This window comes from Colobus angolensis, unplaced genomic scaffold (genome assembly GCF_000951035.1).
Source record: "Colobus angolensis palliatus isolate OR3802 unplaced genomic scaffold, Cang.pa_1.0 Scaffold64, whole genome shotgun sequence".
NCBI lineage: Eukaryota > Metazoa > Chordata > Mammalia > Primates > Cercopithecidae > Colobus > Colobus angolensis.
Genome location: NW_012120043.1, coordinates 1,512,018 through 1,529,399, shown reverse-complemented (window position 1 = coordinate 1,529,399; position 17,382 = coordinate 1,512,018). Strand labels below are relative to the sequence as shown.

The 17,382-nt window shown below is 58.5% G+C and overlaps 2 protein-coding genes across 5 annotated transcripts in view; both read left to right on the top strand.

Annotated features, from left to right (window-relative positions):
- TCF3 (transcription factor 3) overlaps positions 1-10,353 on the top strand; it is a 43,711-nt gene extending 33,358 nt beyond the window's left edge. The window contains exons 14-19 of one of the 4 annotated variants that reach the window (XM_011964035.1): positions 326-484; positions 565-688; positions 4,304-4,439; positions 7,180-7,406; positions 7,758-7,903; positions 8,250-10,353. In XM_011964035.1, coding sequence (XP_011819425.1) covers positions 326-484; positions 565-688; positions 4,304-4,439; positions 7,180-7,406; positions 7,758-7,900 — 789 coding nt within the window. In that variant the 3' untranslated portion in view covers positions 7,901-7,903; positions 8,250-10,353. Of the gene's footprint in view, positions 1-325; positions 485-564; positions 689-4,303; positions 4,440-4,605; positions 4,842-7,179; positions 7,407-7,757 lie in introns of all 4 variants that reach the window. The other 3 variants (XM_011964034.1, XM_011964036.1, XM_011964033.1) reach the window with 3 other exon arrangements.
- A 3,817-nt stretch (positions 10,354-14,170) lies between these two features.
- LOC105527626 (cytochrome b-c1 complex subunit 10) overlaps positions 14,171-17,382 on the top strand; it is a 6,269-nt gene continuing 3,057 nt past the window's right edge. The window contains exon 1 of the mRNA XM_011964031.1: positions 14,171-14,273. Within this exon, the coding sequence (XP_011819421.1) occupies positions 14,224-14,273 (50 nt within the window). The 5' untranslated portion in view covers positions 14,171-14,223. The remainder of the gene's footprint in view (positions 14,274-17,382) is intronic.

The window sequence follows — 17,382 nt, the reverse complement described above, 5'->3', positions numbered from 1 at the left end:
TTATCGCCCAGCTACGACGGGGGTCTCCACGGCCTGGTGAGCACCCGCCCCGCCCCACCCCGCCCCACCTTTCCCTGGCAGAATTTGCAGGACAGATGCCCCTTGAGAAGGAGAAACCTTTTAGTTAATTTCTCGTAAATAAGCCCCAAGCTGCTATTGAGGCCTCGTGGCCACCAAGGCACACATGTTTTGAGCTGGTCCAAAACACAGCTTCTTGGGGAAGGGGAAACAGGACCACCGGCCACCTGCATGCGGAAGGGACACGAATGGGGTCCTGTGGGGTCCCGCGGCCCAGGCCCCTCACCACCCATCCCTCACCCTGCAGCAGAGTAAGATAGAAGACCACCTGGACGAGGCCATCCACGTGCTCCGCAGCCACGCCGTGGGCACAGCTGGCGACATGCACACGCTGCTACCTGGCCACGGGGCGCTGGCCTCGGGTTTCGCCGGCCCCATGTCACTGGGCGGGCGGCATGCAGGCCTGGTGAGCGCCGGGCGAGGGTGGGGCTGGGCAGTGGGCAGGGACCCGGCTCCTCCTGACGCGCCTCTCTCCCATGCCTGCAGGTTGGAGGCGGACACCCCGAGGATGGCCTTGCAGGCAGCACCAGCCTCATGCACAACCACACAGCCCTCCCCAGCCAGCCAGGCGCCCTCCCCGACCTCTCTCGGCCTCCCGACTCCTACAGTGGTAAGCCCTTGAGCTTGGGACTGTCCGATCTCTGGTTCCAGTTGGGGAAACTGAGGCACTCCCATGGTGGGAATCAGGGTGGGAACCCAGGGCAGGTGTGCGGTCACCGTGGGGGTACCTGGTGACACAGGCGCCCCAGTCAGCAATTTCAGGAGGGTGGGCAAGACCAGCGGGGCCAGCGTTGGCCCTGGGTGTGTGAGGTGGACGGCTCCGGGCTCCCTCTTCATCCACCTGCTCCCACGTGCCATGTGCCTGCCAGCGTTTGGCACTGGGGAAGGGGGGGCAAGGGGTGCAGCAGGATGACCCTGCCTCGGGGGAGACAGACTAGGAGCTTGCTGTACAGCACAGGTGCCAGGGAGAATGAACGAAGTGGCCGGAGTGGGTTGGGGGTTTTGTATGGCTTTGAAGATGGTGGCCCTGGAGGCAACAAGGTGATGTCTGGGCAGCGTCTGAGAGGAGGTGAGAGTAGGCAAGTAGCTGGAGGAGGAGGGTTTCAGGCGGAGGCCCTGGCGATGGACCCACCCGGGAGGAACAGCCAGGAAACCCATGGGGTTAGAGCGGGCAGAGGAGGGGGAGAGAGGGCAGGGAGAGGAGGGCAGGTCAGGTCATGCAGGGATGCAGGGCCCTACGGGCTGCAGGGAGGACTTGGGATTTCACCGTGAGAGAGGTGGCAGCCATGGAGAGCTGCGGGCAGAGGAGGGATGGGACCTGACCCAGGTGCTCACAGACACCCTCTGGTGGCTGCTTGGAGGACAGACCATGAGTGGCACCCGGAGACCAGGGCAGAGGCCATAGGGCTGGTCCAGGGGCCTTGGAGGGGTGAGCAGCGGGTGGTCCCTGCATCTCCGGAAGGCGGGGCCCACAGGATTTGTGACGGACCCAACTTGAGGGTGAGAGAAGGCAGGGTGGCTCTGGGATTTCTGGCCCGAGCTGTGGGTGACACTGGGGCTGGGAACCCCGTATAAGGAAGGGGACAAAGGAACGGGTTGGGGACAAATCTGGACCTGGGCCTGGGGATTCTTGAGCGTCTCAGACACCCATGAGAGGCCGAGGAGAAGGCGGGGTCATTGTGGGCCCGGTCCTGGCCCCGTCCCCTCCACCACCCCTGGAATCCTGCCTGTCTTCCAGTCAGCCTTTCCAAGTACCTTGATTTTATCACCCCTAGGCCAGGGCATCTCACCCCAGCAGCTCTGCCCCCAGGGGACACTGAGTGATGCCTGGCGACAACTGCAGTTGTCAGAGCTGAGGGGGGCTCCTGGCATGGAGCGGGTGGGGACCAGGGATGCTGCTTACCACCCTGCAGTGCCCGGGACGACCCCGTCCCAGAGAAGGGTCCGGACCCACAGGTCGGCAGCTTCCAGGGGTGGCCCCAAGCTTAGTCTTTTGCCCGCAGGTTCCCCTCTGGTTCCTTCCTGTCCTTCACTTCGTGTATTGAGGCCTGGGCTGGTCCTGGTGGCTGGCGTTGGCCAGTTGCACCAGAGTTCACCGTAGGGGTTGGGCGCATTTCTGAGGTTCCTCCTCAGGGTACGGGGGTCTCGGGGGATGGGAGCTGGTTTGCTCCGTGTGCGCCCTGACTCTCATTCCTGGACTCCCCGATCCTGGGTTTTGGGGGTAGCCCAGGTCCTGCTGAACGCAGAGTGGCCATATTCGTTTGGGGTAGCTGTGTGCCCTTAAGCCACATGTTTTGCTTTTATTGTTTTTGAGCTTCACAAACACAGCGTCCCACTAGCATGTTCTTTACACCCCAAACATGGTTTGCTGGCTCATGTTGTGTATGGGGTATGTGTGTGGTGCAAGCGGCTGGGGTCCCATTTTGAGTGCACCATTGGCCCTGGCCCGGGCATGGGGCACTAGGCCATCCCAACATCATGCTTTCCTGCCAACCTGCTCATCAAGGGGGTGATACACCTGTTGTCAGTTCAGAGGAAAGGCTGATGAATTATTTTCCAAAGCAGCCAACTTGCCCTCCCACAGACAAAATTTTGAATGTGCAGGTCTCTCAACTTTGCTAGCTGACTGGGTATGAAAGGGTAGCGCATCGCAGCCCTAATTTGCATTTCCTTAATGTCTTGATGTGCTGAAGCGGACTTCCACGTGTTTATGGGCATGTGGTTTTGTTGTCTATGAGATGCCTGTTTGAATACCTCACTTATTTTTCTACTGAGCTCCTTTCTTTCTGTCCTTTCCCATTGATTTGTCAGAGTTTTTTTATATGTGTGGGAGATCACCTCCTTGTTGGCTGCATCTGTGGTGGGTGTCTTCTATTCTTTGGCAAATGCTTTTTTTTGCCTGGTATCTTTGCTGATCAGGAACTCTCAACTTTGATAAAAGTTAAGCTTATTGATTTTTGTTTTTTCTTTTTTTTTTTTGTTATGAGACAGGGTCTCATCCTATCACACAGAGTGCAGGGGCGTGATCACAGCTCACTGTAGCCATGACGCCTTGGCCTCAAGTGATCCTCCCACCTCAGCCTCCCAAAGTCTGGGATTACAGGCATGAGCGAGCCAGTGTGACCAGCCTGTTGTGTTCTTTTAAAAGCAGCTCTTTGAGCACTTGCTTGGACAGCTCTTGGACTAAAATGAGAATGACAGATATTAGCATAGCATCTGCAAAAGATGACGTGGAAATTCCTGAAGTGTTGCAGATTTTTTTTTTTTTTGAGACGGAGTCTTGCTCTATCACCCAGGCTGGAGTACAATGGTGCAATCTTGGCTCACTGCAACCTCCACCTCCTGGGTTCAAGTGATTCTCCTGCCTCAACCTCCCAAGTAGCTGGGATTACAGGTACCTGCCACCACACCCGGCTAATTTTTTGTGTTTTTTTTTGTTTTTTTTTTTTGAGACGGAGTCTCGCTCTGTCGCCCAGGCTGGAGTGCAGTGGCCGGATCTCAGCTCACTGCAAGCTCCGCCTCCCGGGGTTACGCCGTTCTCCTGTCTCAGCCTCCCGAGTAGCTGGGACTACAGGCGCCCGCCACCTCGCCCCCCTGCTAGGTTTTGTATTTTTTAGTAGAGACGGGGTTTCACCATGTTAGCCAGGATGGTCTCGATCTCCTGACCTCGTGATCCGCCCATCTCAGCCTCCCAAAGTGCTGGGATTACAGGCTTGAGCCACCGCGCCCGGCCAATTTTTTGTATTTTTAGGAGAGACCGGGTTTCACCATGTTAGCCAGGATGTTCTTGATCTCCTGACCTCGTGATCCACCCACCTTGGCCTCCCAAAGTGCTGGGATTATAGGTGTGAGCCACCATGCCTGGCTGAAGTGTTGCATATTTTTAAATCAATGATTGAAACAATTTCCTTCCCCAAAAAACAAGAGCATTCTTTTAGCATTTTAGGAGATTCCTGCCCCTGAGTTGCTGCAGAATTTCTGCACACTGTTCCAAAGGTGGTAAAACTCTTTCCTTTTCACCTTCTGGTCCTTAATCTGTCTGGCATTGGTAGCTACACATGGCATGAGGTAGGGATCCAGTTCTGGTTGTTGGTTTTTTGTTTTTATTTTTGGTAAATACCTGGTTTTTCCAGGAAAGCCCAAGCCCCTCACCACAGGAGCACAGAGAGATATGTCAGTTGGCCCTGGAGGCCGATGCAGGCCCCTGACCCCAGGCCTGTTGCAGGGCTAGGGCGAGCGGGTGCCACGGCGGCCGCCGGCGAGATCAAGCGGGAGGAGAAGGAGGATGAGGAGAACACGTCAGCGGCTGACCACTCCGAGGAGGAGAAGAAGGAGCTGAAGGCCCCCCGGGCCCGGACCAGGTGCCAGCCCTCACCTCGGCTCTCCCCACCCCCACCCCATCAGGAAGCACATGTGCACAGGCCACACACACACTGCACCCACACCGGGAGGCCGTCGGCGGGCCCCACGCTCGTCCCCCAACCTCACTGTCTCCCTCTGGCCCCCTCCCGGCGCCCTCCCCCATAGCCCAGACGAGGACGAGGACGACCTTCTCCCCCCAGAGCAGAAGGCCGAGCGGGAGAAGGAGCGCCGGGTGGCCAATAATGCCCGGGAGCGGCTGCGGGTCCGTGACATCAACGAGGCCTTTAAGGAGCTGGGGCGCATGTGCCAGCTGCACCTCAACAGCGAGAAGCCCCAGACCAAACTGCTCATCCTGCACCAGGCCGTCTCGGTCATCCTGAACTTGGAGCAGCAAGTGCGAGGTCAGTGGGGGCGCGGGCCACCAGCGTCCCCGCAGCGCCACCCTCCCTCGTGTTCCTGCCCTCGCTCTCCTTCCCTGCCCGCCTTCCTGGAGCCAGCCCTCCCTCTGCAGCAGTTGCCTCCTTGCAGTGACTGTGCCCTTCACCCCCCTGACTGCACCGCCATGACTGTCCCCTCCTGACTGCTGGCCCTTCTCCGTGTCTGCCTCAGCATCTCCTCCACCGTGGGAGGACTGGGCTCTTTCTAGACCCTTAACCCTGCAGGCCTGGGCTCTGTGGCTCAGAACTGCATCTCCCGGCTCCAAGGGCTCCCACCCGCCCCTGTCCTTCTTTCGTGGGAAGCCCAGAACCCAGCTCTCAGAGGCCAGTGTCCCTCGAGCCCAGAGACAGGCGCTGGTGTGCAAACCACCCTGGCCCCTTCCCCTCGAGCAGATGCCGCGCAAGGCCACATGAGCCCGTCCCCTGCCTCTGACTCAGTTTCTCAATCTGAAGGTGGGTGTTAATCACCCCATTTCCCAGGGCCAGGGGGATGAAGGATACAGACAGACCCTGCCCCCACCCCCCGATGTGAGCTGACTCCTTCCCCGCTGCTGGTGACTGCTTCCTTAACTCCTTCCTCTCCTCGCCTGCACCCCGTTAACCCTTTCTCTCCTGCAGCACTGTTGCTGGGACCGGAGCCAGAGCCCCGGCCCGGCCCACCCACTGTCCCCTCAGCTCTAAGGTTTTTGAGTCTCCGCAGCCATGTGTGGCACGCCTCGCGCCCCCCAAGCCCGCCTCTCTGCTCTCTGCCTTCCGCTCTCCCCTCCATCCCGCCCATCCATCCCTTTGCTTCCCGTGGCAGCCCCTCCTCACCTCGCACTTGCTGCCCGAGCACCGGGAGCGGCTGGGCTGCAGCCTCAGGGCGTTTCCTCCCCCAAAGCCCCCATCAGGGCTTGCGGGAAGAAACCAGACCCGGGAGCACGCAGCCCCGGTCCTGTCAGTTTGGTCTGTGCGCTTGTCCTGGGCTCCAGGGACCGCCCCCGCCACCTGGAGGGATCTCCTCAGGCCCCAGAGGCAGAGTGGGCAGACAGGTGGGTGAGGCAGCCCCCTAGAGCCTAAGACAGGGCACCAGGCATGCTGGGCACTGGGCCAGGCCTTTGCCCATTTCATCTTCACCACAACCCGCAGCAGTGGGTGCCTTGATGGGGACTGGCATCCCTTCTACTGAGCAGGAAGCCGGGGAACAGAGCCAGAGAACAGAGCTAGGTCCCCCGTGCAGGGCCATGCAGCGTGGAGGCCCCGCTCGCCGGCTGCATGCTGCTCGGCGGTAGAGGGGGCTCAGCCTTGGGCCTGGCACAGAGCAGGTGCTTGGAACCTCAGAACTGCCGCTGTGACCATTCACAGTGGCAGTGACAGCAGGGTTCCTGGAGGCCTCGGGGGCCAGTGTTCCCAGCCAGGGTCAGGTGCGACAGGGAGGCCTCATCTTGGGGCAGCCGCAGGTCACTGTAGGGGGTGGGTGCATTTCTGAGGCTCCCCCTCAGGGTGTGGGGGTCTTGGGGGACGGGAGCTGGTGTGCTCCATATGAGCCCTGACTCTGAGTCCTGGACTCCCTAGTTGCGGTTTTTGGAGTGGCCCAGGCCTTTGTGTGCTGGGCCTGTGTCTTCAAGGCCCACTCTGTCCACTGTGGGTCTGGCCGGGCCTTGCTGTCCATCACCCCGCAAGCGGCTGCTCTGAATGGGGAAAGTCATCATCTTGGGAGGGAAGAACAGAGAGAGGAGCAGGCACACTGGGCCTCCCCTGTGCCCCACCCCCACCCCTAGCCCTGCCCTGGGGCCCACAGAGTGAGCAGGGTCAAGGGAGAAGCAGTTACCCAGTGCGGGCCCAGAGGGGGAAGCAGGGCCCCACCTCCCTCCACAGAAATGTCTGGGAACAGTCAGACCTTGGCTCTTCCTGGGTGTGACCACATCCACAGCCTCCCCTAGAGCTGAGTCTCAGGGCACTTGCACCTGGGCAGCCAGTCGCGCACACACACAGGCGCCCGCCGTGGGGCTCTGCTGCATTCCAGGGTGCACATTCCCCACGCACACAGAGGAGCACATTTTCATGCATGTGACAACACACAGCAGCATGTGAACCTTCACTGCTGCCCACACCACCACCAGCCGTGTACCCGCACTGCTGCCCATACCAACACCAGCCATGTACCCGCACTGCTGTGCCCACACCAACACCAGCCGTGTACCCGCACTGCTGCCCACACCAGCACAAACACAAGTAGCTGGATACCCCCTCCACAACCCAGCCCCGCCCTCCCACCCAGCCCTGGCCCGTCACTAACAGAGGCCTCGGTGCTGTGACCCAGCAGTACGGAGGAGGTGCTGTCCCTGGAGGAGAAAGACCTGAGGGACCGGGAGAGGCGCATGGCCAATAACGCGCGGGAGCGGGTGCGCGTGCGGGATATTAACGAGGCCTTCCGGGAGCTGGGGCGCATGTGCCAGATGCACCTCAAGTCGGACAAAGCGCAGACCAAGCTGCTCATCCTGCAGCAGGCCGTGCAGGTCATCCTGGGGCTGGAGCAGCAGGTGCGAGGTAGGCTCCCCGGCCAGGGCGGCCCCGGCACCCTCTCCCCTCCCCACACCCAGGAGCAGATGCCGGGGTCCTCCTGTGCTTGCCGGCCCCGGCCTCTGTCCCTGTCTCTCTTTGTGACTGGATTCAGACCCAGTGACGTTCCACAGACACCGTCTGATCCCACTCTCTTCTTTACAACCCCCCGCCATCTCCCCAGCCTTCTCAAGGAAGGAGGTGAGAGTCGGAAATGCAGGAGGCCACACGTGGAGCCCTGCCCCCACCCCGTCCTCCCCGACATCCGACCCCCCACTCCCACCTCACCTCTTCCTCCTCCCGGGGCCGTCTCCCACAGAGCTCTCCCCCTCCCCCCAGAGCGGAACCTGAATCCCAAAGCAGCCTGTTTGAAGCGGCGAGAAGAGGAAAAGGTGTCGGGCGTGGTCGGAGACCCCCAGATGGTGCTGTCAGCCGCCCACCCAGGCCTGAGCGAGGCCCACAACCCCGCCGGGCACATGTGAAAGGTATGCCTCCGTGGGACGAGCCACCCACTCTCAGCCCTGTGCGCCGGGCCCAGAACAGCCACTCGAGACCCCAGCCTTCGTCCACGTCCGCACCTCACACACCTGCTGTCAGCATCGAGCCAACACCAACCTGACGAGGTTCGGAGTGATGGGGGCGACCAAGGTGACGCTGGGTCCAGGAGCTCCCTGGGACCCTGGCCCACCCCTCCGTGGCCTCGCTCCCCCCGTCCCCGAATCTCAGCCACCGTGTCACCCTGTGACTTGCCCTGTGGATCCTGAAACTGCGTCTTGGCCCTGTTGCCTGGGCTGACAGGACCTTGTTTTTTTGTTTTTTTGTTTTTTCCAGTAAACAAAACCTGACAGCGAGCAACAAAACACACACTTTGTCAGAAAAGAAAAAAAATGCCTTAACTATAAAAAGTGGAGAAATGGAAACATGTCACTCGAGGGGCTGCTGTGGAGACCCGGCTTATGCTTCAAAAGCCACCAGCAAATCGTGCCTAAGCCTAATATTTTTTTTTTAAGGAAAATAAAAAGAACATTAGTTATAAGATTTTTTTTTTTTTTTTTCCTTAATGTAGATGAAAATTAGCAAGGATGCTGCCTTTGGTCTCTGGTTTTTTTTAAGCTTTTTTTTGCATATGTTTTGTAAGCAAATTTTTTTGTATAAAAGTCCCGTGTCTCTCGCTATTTCTGCTGCTGTTTCTAGACTGAGCATTGCATTTCCTGATCCACCAGATGATTAAACGTATTAAAAAGACCCCGTGTAAACCTGAGCCCCCCCGCCCCACCGGAGGCCACCGCACACAGACGGGACAGGCGGCGGGTCTTTTGTTTTTTTGATGTTGGGGGTTCTCCTCTTGGTTTTGTCACGTGGAAAGCGATGCGCGGGCGTTCCCTGATGAAGGCGCCTTGGGGCTTCCCTGCCGCATCCTCTCCCCTCAGGAAGGGGGCTGACCTGGGCTTGGGGGAAGGGACGTCAGCAAGGTGGCTCTGACCCTCCCAGGTGACTCTGCCAAGCAGCTCTGGCCCCCAGGGCTACTCCACACGAAGCCCTCCCCAGGCCCCCATAAGCTGCTCTCCCTTGGAACCTGCACACTTCTCTGAAACGGGGCATTTTGTTGGGACCAGTGACTCCTGGCGTGGGGACCACACCCTGGAGCCGGGTGCTGGGGACCCTCCTGGACACCCTGTCCTTCACTCCTTTGCCCCAGGGACCCAGGCTCGTGCTCTGAACTCTGACTGAGGGGACGCGGCTCAGGAGCCAGCACAGGCCCCCCCCCCCAACCCCAGCATGTCCCCATTACACCAGAGGGCCATTGTGATGTAGACAGGATGCCAGGGCCCTGGCCGGTCTCCCGCAACGCTGGGGAGCATCCCTGGGCCTGGGGCCGTACCTGTTGCCCTCCCTCTGTGGGGCCCAAGGGCAAGGGTGGCTGGAGCCAGGAGACTGTGCTGGTCTGAGCCCCACGAAGGCCTTGGGCTGCGCAACCCGGCTGCAGAACCAGCAGGGTGCAGAACCAGCAGGGTGCAGAACCAGCAGGGTGGCCCCTCGGGCCCATCTGTGTCCTGTGTCCCAGCACCCAGGCCTCTTTCCAGGTCCCCTTTTCTGGTCTCTTGCCATGAGGGTAACCAGCTCTTCCCAGCTGTCTGGGGACTAGGTTTAAAACTGCAAGTCTCCTGCCCTGAGATTCCGTTCACTTCCACACCAACTAGGGTGATGGCCACTGTGGCACCCAGGTGTGGGCCGGGCCAGCTGGGCACCTTCATGTGCTCTTCATGCCCCTCCCTGCATTGAGGCCTTGCGGACCCCCGGGCTGGCTGTGCTCACCCCGGCAGCAGGTCAGGCGTCTGCCCCTGTGCTACCCCTGAGACTCCCACCATGACCCCCAGGAGAGCCTGGACTGTCTGACTCCCCTCCCCAGACTTGCTGGGGAGCCTGGGCCCCATGGCAGATTCAAGGGAAACCGCAAGGCCAGCTCAAGGCCTGGGATCTGTCCCTAGTCCAGGCCAGGTGGAGGGGAGGGGCTCTCTGCCACTCTCCCTTCTCTGGGTAAGGTTTCCCCTGCGCCCTGGGGATTTGGTCTCTTAGGGAACCTGCCTCTGTCTCCCTCTTGTTTTGATCCTGGCCCTGCCCCTAGGTCTGGGTGGGCAGTGGCCCCGTAGCCTCTGGAACTGTGCGTTCTGCGTAGAATTTAAACGAGATTCACCCAGCGCCAGGAGGAAGAAACAGCAGTTCTGGGGAACCACAATTATGGGGGGGTGGGGGGTGTGCTCTGAGTGCCTCAAGATGGTTTTCAAGAAAATTTTTTTAAAGAAAATAATTTTATACGTGTCAACACAGCTGGCTGGATTATTGGGACTTTTAAACGATCCTCTTTAAAGTGGATTCAGAGACCTGTCCTGTATATAACAGCACTGTAGCAATAAATGTGACATTTTATAATGATGCTCTGCAGTCCCTGGATTCTTTCTGGTGTCACATGTTTAGGAAGGGAAGTAGGGGGCAGGGTCAGAGGTCTTGCCCTAAACTCTCGGCCCCTGACGTTCACCTTGGTGGGTGCAGCAAGGACCGCGGTCTGCCCTGTGCACTGGGCCTCCTCGAAGTCACTCCTCACTCTGAGGGGCCCACAGCTCCCAGGGCAGCTGGGAACCTGCACCTGTACCCAGGGCTCCAGGCCACCTGGAAGCAGGATTGGCTTCTGGAGAAAAGCAACTCCCTGGGGGCTGCACTTGGGCGCATAGGAACCACCCAGGACCTGTGGTCCTCCCAGCCTGAGGGCTCCCGATCTCCCAACGTCCCCCTGGGCTGTTGGAACCCGCTTCACTGCCCCTTCCTGCTCCCGAAGTCTGAGCCTTGTCACTGCCCCTCTGAAACCTTCCACGGCCCCCTGTTGCAGGCAGCATCAACTCCGCACTCCTTAGTGGGGCATTCGTGACTTCCTCCACAACCGGACACCCACGGAACCTGTGGACAAGGCTCTCTGGGGGGAAGAGGTGTGGCAGGACCCGTCGGGGCGCTGCTCATCCTAAAGTGCCCACCGGCATCTGCTGCTGTGCCCAGAGGCTTCCCTGTTCCACCTCTCCGAGGACACAGCTGGACTGCCCTGCTCCCCATGGGGTTGGTGTGGAAGGAGTGCCTTCCTGGCCACGTGAGGGGGGTGGCCCCCAGGAGAGAGCCCTTTGGTGCACAAGTGCCTTAGGGAGAAAGGTGAGCACAGTGACTCATGCCTGTCATTCCAGCACTTCAGGTGGCTGAGGTGTGAGGATCGTCTGAGGCCAGGAGTTCCAGTCCAGCCTGGGCAACATAGTGAGACCCCATGTCTATTTTTTTTTTTTTTTTTGAGACGGAGTCTGGCTGTGTCGCCCAGGCTGGAGTGCAGTGGCGCGATCTCGGCTCACTGCAAGCTCTGCCTCCCGGGTTCGTGCCATTCTCCCACCTCAGCCTCCGAGTAGCTGGGACTACAGGCACCCGCCACCATGCCCGGCTGATTTTTTGTATTTTTAGTAGAGACGGGGTTTCACCGTGTTAGCCAAGATGGTCTCGATCTCCTGACCTCGTGATCCGCCCGCCTCGGCCTCCCAAAGTGCTGGGATTACAGGCTTGAGCCACCGTGCCCGGCCGATGTCTTTTTTTTTTTTTAAGGCGAAGAGAGTGGCCAGGAGTTGACAGAAGGTGCTGAGGGAGCCCTGTCCACCACTCGGCACCCAGCTCGCTTCTACATTCATGCTGGAAAACAACTTTTAAAATATGCTTTGGCCAGGCGCGGTGGCTCACACCTGTCATCCCACCACTTTGGGAGGCTGAGGCGGGTGGATCACTTGAGGTCAGGAGTTTGAGACCAGCCTGGCCAACATGGTGAAACCCTGTCTCTACTAAAAATACAAAAATTAGCTGGGCATGGTGATGCATACCCGTAATCCCAGCTACTTGGGAGACTGAGGCAGGAGAATAGCTTGAACCCAGGAGGCGGGGATTGCAGAGAGCCGAGATTGCACCACTGCGTTCTACCCTGGGCGAGAGAGCAAGACTGTCTCAAAAAATTAAAATTAAATTGGTTGTGCCTGGTGACACACACTTGTAGTCCCAGCTACTTAGGAGGCTGAGGTGGGGGGATCACTTGAGACCAGGAGCTTGCAGTGGCAGTGAACTGTGATTGCACCACTGCACTCCAGCCTGGGCAAGAGAGCCACACCAGACCCTGTCTCAAAAAAACGTGGAGGGGGCATCCAGATGGTGCAACAAAATAACAAAAACTGGCTCAAGAAACAAAAAGGAAGTTCTATGTCATGTTGAATGGCTTCAGGCACAGCTGGATCCAGGCATCATTACAAATCTCTCTCCACCTCCCAGCTCTTGTTTATATCACTCTCATTCTCTGGTAAACTTTTTTTTTTTTTTTTGACATGCAGTTTCACTCTTGTTTCCCAGGCTGGAGTGCAATGTTGTGATCTCAGCTCACCACCGCAACCTCCGCCTCCCAGGTTTTCAAGCCATTCTCCTGCCTCAGCCTTCCGAGTAGCTGGAATTACAGGCATCCGTCACCATGTCTGGCTAATTTTGTATTTTTAACAGAGATGGGGTTTCTCCATGTTGGTCAGGCTGGTCTCGAACTCCTAATCTCAGGTGATCCACCCGCCTGGACCTCCCAAAGTGCTGGGATTACAGGCGTGAGCCACTGCACCCGATCCCTGGTGAACTCTTACTAAACTGTGGCATCTGGAAACTGACATTCCAGCAGCCCTTGTGTTCCTGTCCTTTCTCTTAATAGTCTTTATGTCAGACCCTGCATCCCACTTTTTAAAGTTTCCACTAATGGGAAGAGTCTTATTCAGGTGTTCTCTGATCCCAAGCTCAAAAACCCAAAGGCAACTGGAAAGTTCTACAAACAACGCCCAGGGCTGGGCCTGGTGGCTCACGCCTGTAATGCCAGCACTTTGGGAGGCTGAAGTGGGTGGATCACTTGAGGTCAGGAGTTCAAAACCAGTCTAGCCAACATGGAGAAACCCCGTCTCTACAAAAATACTAAAACTAGCTGGGCATGGTAGCACGTGCCTGTAGTCCCAGCTACTTGGGAGGCTGAGGCAGGAGAATCGCTCGAATCCGGGAGGTGGACGTTGCAGTGGGTCGAGATCGCCTCACTGCACTCCAGCCTGGATGACAGAGCGAGACTCCGTCTCAAAAAAAAAAGAAAAAAGAAACTGCCCAGACTGTGGTGTCCAAAACCTATTTCCGGCTCCCACCCTGAGTCCTTGACCAGGGATAGGGATGGGTTAGCACCCGCAGCCCCCGAGAGAGCTGCAGGCTTGGAGAGTACCGAGGGCCGACCCCAGCAGACAGGCCAGGCTGGGCAGACGAACCCATGGTGTCCATTCCTTATCACGAGGCCTGCAAATGAGGCTGGCGCCCCAGAGACAAATCACGCCCAGTTCCCCGTCTAGGTTATGGCCTTTCCTTTCATGCTGTAAAGGTGCCTGGGGGTCAGGCAGTCCAGGAGGGCTTCCTGAGGGAGGCGACTCTTGACAATGGGGGAAAAGACAGAAAAGTACCATGGCGGTGTCTGGGAATGTGCCCCTCTTCCTTCTGCCCACACCGGCCCGGTGTGCATGGGGAGGCTGGAAGCTGAGTGAACATGTACGGTGCTGCGCCGGGTTGTGGCAGAGCAGAGGAAGCAGGGACTGGAGAAAGGCGAGCCCAAGCGAGCCTGGTGCGGCGGAAAGGAGGAGGCTGAAGGACCTGCCTGTCATCAGCTGAGACCATCCAGAGACGTTCACCGTGCAAGGAGCCAGGCCTCCCTCTGCTGCCTGAATGAGGAATCACCCAGGCTCGCAAACGAAAAGCTGCAAAGTGATTTCCGACAGAGCCTCCAAGCAACCAGCAACTTTGAGGCTCAGGGAAGCACTGCCGCTCGGCCAAAGTCCTACAGCGAATCAGGAACAACGCCTGACGCCTCCAAAAGTGGGCTCCAGACCCAGCTCTTCCCTTCTGTGTGACTCTGGGCAAGACCCTACCCCGCTGGAACATGCTAGGCGCATAAAATCAATGGCAGGTAGCCCCGCGGAACCCAGAAGCAAAACCAGCCGCCAGACCACGTGGCCAAAAAGCCCCGCCCTAACCCCGCCCACTCCGGGCCACCTCTCCCTGGTCGTCCCACCCTCGCCGGAAGTTACTGTAAGCGGCTTCCGGGTCTGCGCGCACAGCGGCGGATTCCCCCCCCCCTCCCCCGGCCTTTCCCGCGCGCGTGCGCGCCGCGGTCGCGCCTGCGCAGTGTGGCCGGGTCAGGCGCACAGGGTCACCCTGAGGGTGCAACTCCGCCGCGATGGTGACCCGGTTCCTGGGCCCACGCTACCGGCAGCTGGTCAAGAACTGGTGAGGACGTCGCCCCGCGGCCCCATCCGCGCTCCCGCCTCGGCCCATCCCCGCGCCGCTGCGTTCCGTGTTTGTGCGCGTTTCCGGGGACTGGGCCCGGCCCAGGTCCCTTGTTGTGCCCGGTGACAGAGGGGGAAACTGAGGCGGAGCGGCGCGTCCCGGCGTGAACGGGACGTAGCGGACCCAAGGCCAAACCCCAACATGCCTGGCTCCGCGGCTAGGCCCCTCCAAGCCTCAGTTTCCCCGTCTCTACCGGGGTGTCCGGGTGGTGATCCCTTGGACGGAAACACCCAGAAGGCGCTGAGCCCCGATCCCCAGCCCAGCACTCGCGGCATCTTCGGCCTTTGCCATTATTTTCTTTTTTATGATTTTTTTTTTCTTTTTTTTTTTTTTGAGGCGGAGTCTCGTCGCCCGGGCTGGAGTGCAGTGGCCGGATCTCAGCTCACTGCAAGCTCCGCCTCCCGGGTTCACGCCATTCTCCTGCCTCAGCCTCCCGAGTAGCTGGGACTACAGGCGCCCGCCACCTCGCCCGGCTAGTTTTTGTATTTTTAGTAGAGACGAGGTTTCACCGTGTTAGCCAGGATGGTCTCGATTTGCTGACCTCGTGATCCGCCCGTCTCGGCCTCCCAAAGTGCTGGGATTACAGGCTTGAGCCACCGCGCCCGGCCGTTTTTTATGATTTTTAACAAGGAACGTGAAAGCTGCAGCTGTGCCTGATCCCACGTGGGCAGCTGGCCGGCATAGGGGTGGCCCCCATAGAAGCCGGGCTGGGGGTGGCCTCCGTAGGGTTGTCTCGTGTTTCCACGTAGGTTGCTAAGAAGCAAGGCCTGGCTGGGTGCTGTGGCTCCCGCCTGTGATCCCAGCGCTTTGGGAGGCTGAGGGAGCCAGATCACCTGAGGTCAGGAGTTCGAGACCAGCCTGGTCAACATAGTGAAACCTCTGTCTCTACTAAAAATGCAAAAATTAGCCAGGCCTGGTGGCGGGTGCCTCTAATCCCAGCTACTTGGGAGGCTGAGGAAGGAGAATTGCTTGAACCCGGGAGGCAGAGGTTGCAGTGAGCCGAAATTGCGCCATTGCACTCCAGCCTGGGTGACAGAGTGAGACTCTGTCCCAAAAAGAAAAAAGAAAAAAAAAAGCAGCAGGGCCTTAGCCAGGCGCAGTGGCCCCAGCCTGTGATCCCAGAGCTTTGGGAGGCCCGGGCAGGAGAATCACTTGAGCCTGGGAGTTCAAGACCAGCCTGGACAACACAACAAAACCCCATCTCTACAAAACAAAATATTATCAGGGCCTGGTGGCGCCTGTCTGTAGTCCCAGCTACTGGGGAGGCTAAGGTGGGAGGATCGTTTGAGTCTGGGGATTTGAGACCAGCCTGGGCAACACAGCAAGACCCTATCTCTACAAATAATTTAAAGCTGCTAGGCACAGTGGCTCACGCCTGTAATCCTAGCACTCTGGGAGGCCAAGGCGGGCGAATCACCTGAGGTCAAGAGTTCGAGACCAGCCTGGCCAACATGGAGAAACCCCGTCTCTACTAAAACCACAAAAAATTAGCCAGGCGTGGTGGCGGGCAACCGTAATCCCAGCTATTTGGGAGGCTGAGGCAGGAGAATCACTTCAACCCGGGAGGTGGAAGTTGCAGTGAGCCAGGATTGCACCACTGCACTCCAGCCTCAGCAACAAGAGTGAAACTGTCTGGGGAAAAAAAAAAAAAAGCTACAGCCGGGCGTGGTGGCTGACACCTGTAATCCTAGCACTTTGGGAGGCTAAGGTGGGCGGATCACCTGAGGTCAAGAGTTTGAGATCAGCCCGGCCAACATGTTGAAACCCTGTCTCTACTAAAAATACAAAATTAGCCAGGCATGATGGCGCGTGCCTGTAATCCCAGCTACTTGGGAGGCTGAGGCAGGAGAATCGCTCAAAGCCAGGAGGTGGAGGTTGCGGTGAGCTGAAATTGCGCCAATTTACTCCAGCCTGGGCAACGAGCGAAACTCTGTTTCTAAAAAAGAAAAAAAGCAAAGGCTTATGATTGGCAGTGTGTCTGGAAGCCAGAACATACTTCCTCCATCCCAGACTGGGGGACAGGTTGGGGACAGGGTCTGGACGGTGGAGCTGACGGGAACCATCAAGGGGAATGTGATAGTGGCGTTTTATAGCGTGGGTAACTCAGGCCTGGGATGAGGAAGCCTGCTCCTAGCTGAGAACCCAGCAGCCTGTAGTAGCCAACGCAGCCCCTCCCGGGTGCAGCAGGTCCACTGCTGTGCCCAGTCACAGTGGGAACCACCCGTCATCCGTGCTTTCATCCAACAGCAGGCATTTACTGAGCACCTACTATGTGTTAGGGACACGCCAATAGACAGAACCCTTGTGGGCGGACATTCTGGTTGGCGGGCAAGGAGAAGTGAAGAAATGACACCTGTGGTGTGGCGCTGACCTAAAATAAGTGGGAGAGGAAGGGGTACAGACACCTGCATGCGAGGGGCCGTGCAGGGCTAAGCCACCAGACAGTGGCTTTGGGAGGCCAGGGAGCGGGTCTCATCCCCAGGAGGCACTGTGGGGTTGTGTCTCAGAGTCTCAGACTCAGGACTGGGAGGGCCACAGTTCACCAGCTGGGGACCCTGCAGTCCACACCCATTCAGGGCCCTGCTGGGGCTTGGTTTGAGGAAGGGGTTTTCATGGCGGCGAGGTCGTTGGTCAGTGTGGTCATGGTCTGTACATCCTTCCTCGGTGGCTAGTGGAAATCAGGTTTTGTGGGCTCTTCCCACACTGTCCAAATCCACAGGGACCTACATGGGGTGACCAGGATGATAGGGAAGGCGGAGGCCGACTCACTGGGCGTATTTATGAGCAGGCTTCTCTGGTGGTTAATAACCCAGGGCCGGGCGCGGTGGCTCACACCTGTAATCCCAGAACCTTGGGAGGCCGAGGCGGGTGGATCCCTTGAGGTCAGGAGTTTGAGAACAGCCTGGCCAACATGGTGAAACCCCGTCTCTACTAAAAATACAAAAATTGGCCACGCGCAGTGGCTCAAGCCTGTAATCCCAGCACTTTGGGAGGCCGAGATGGGCGGATCACGAGGTCAGGAGATCGAGACCATCCTGGCTAACACGGT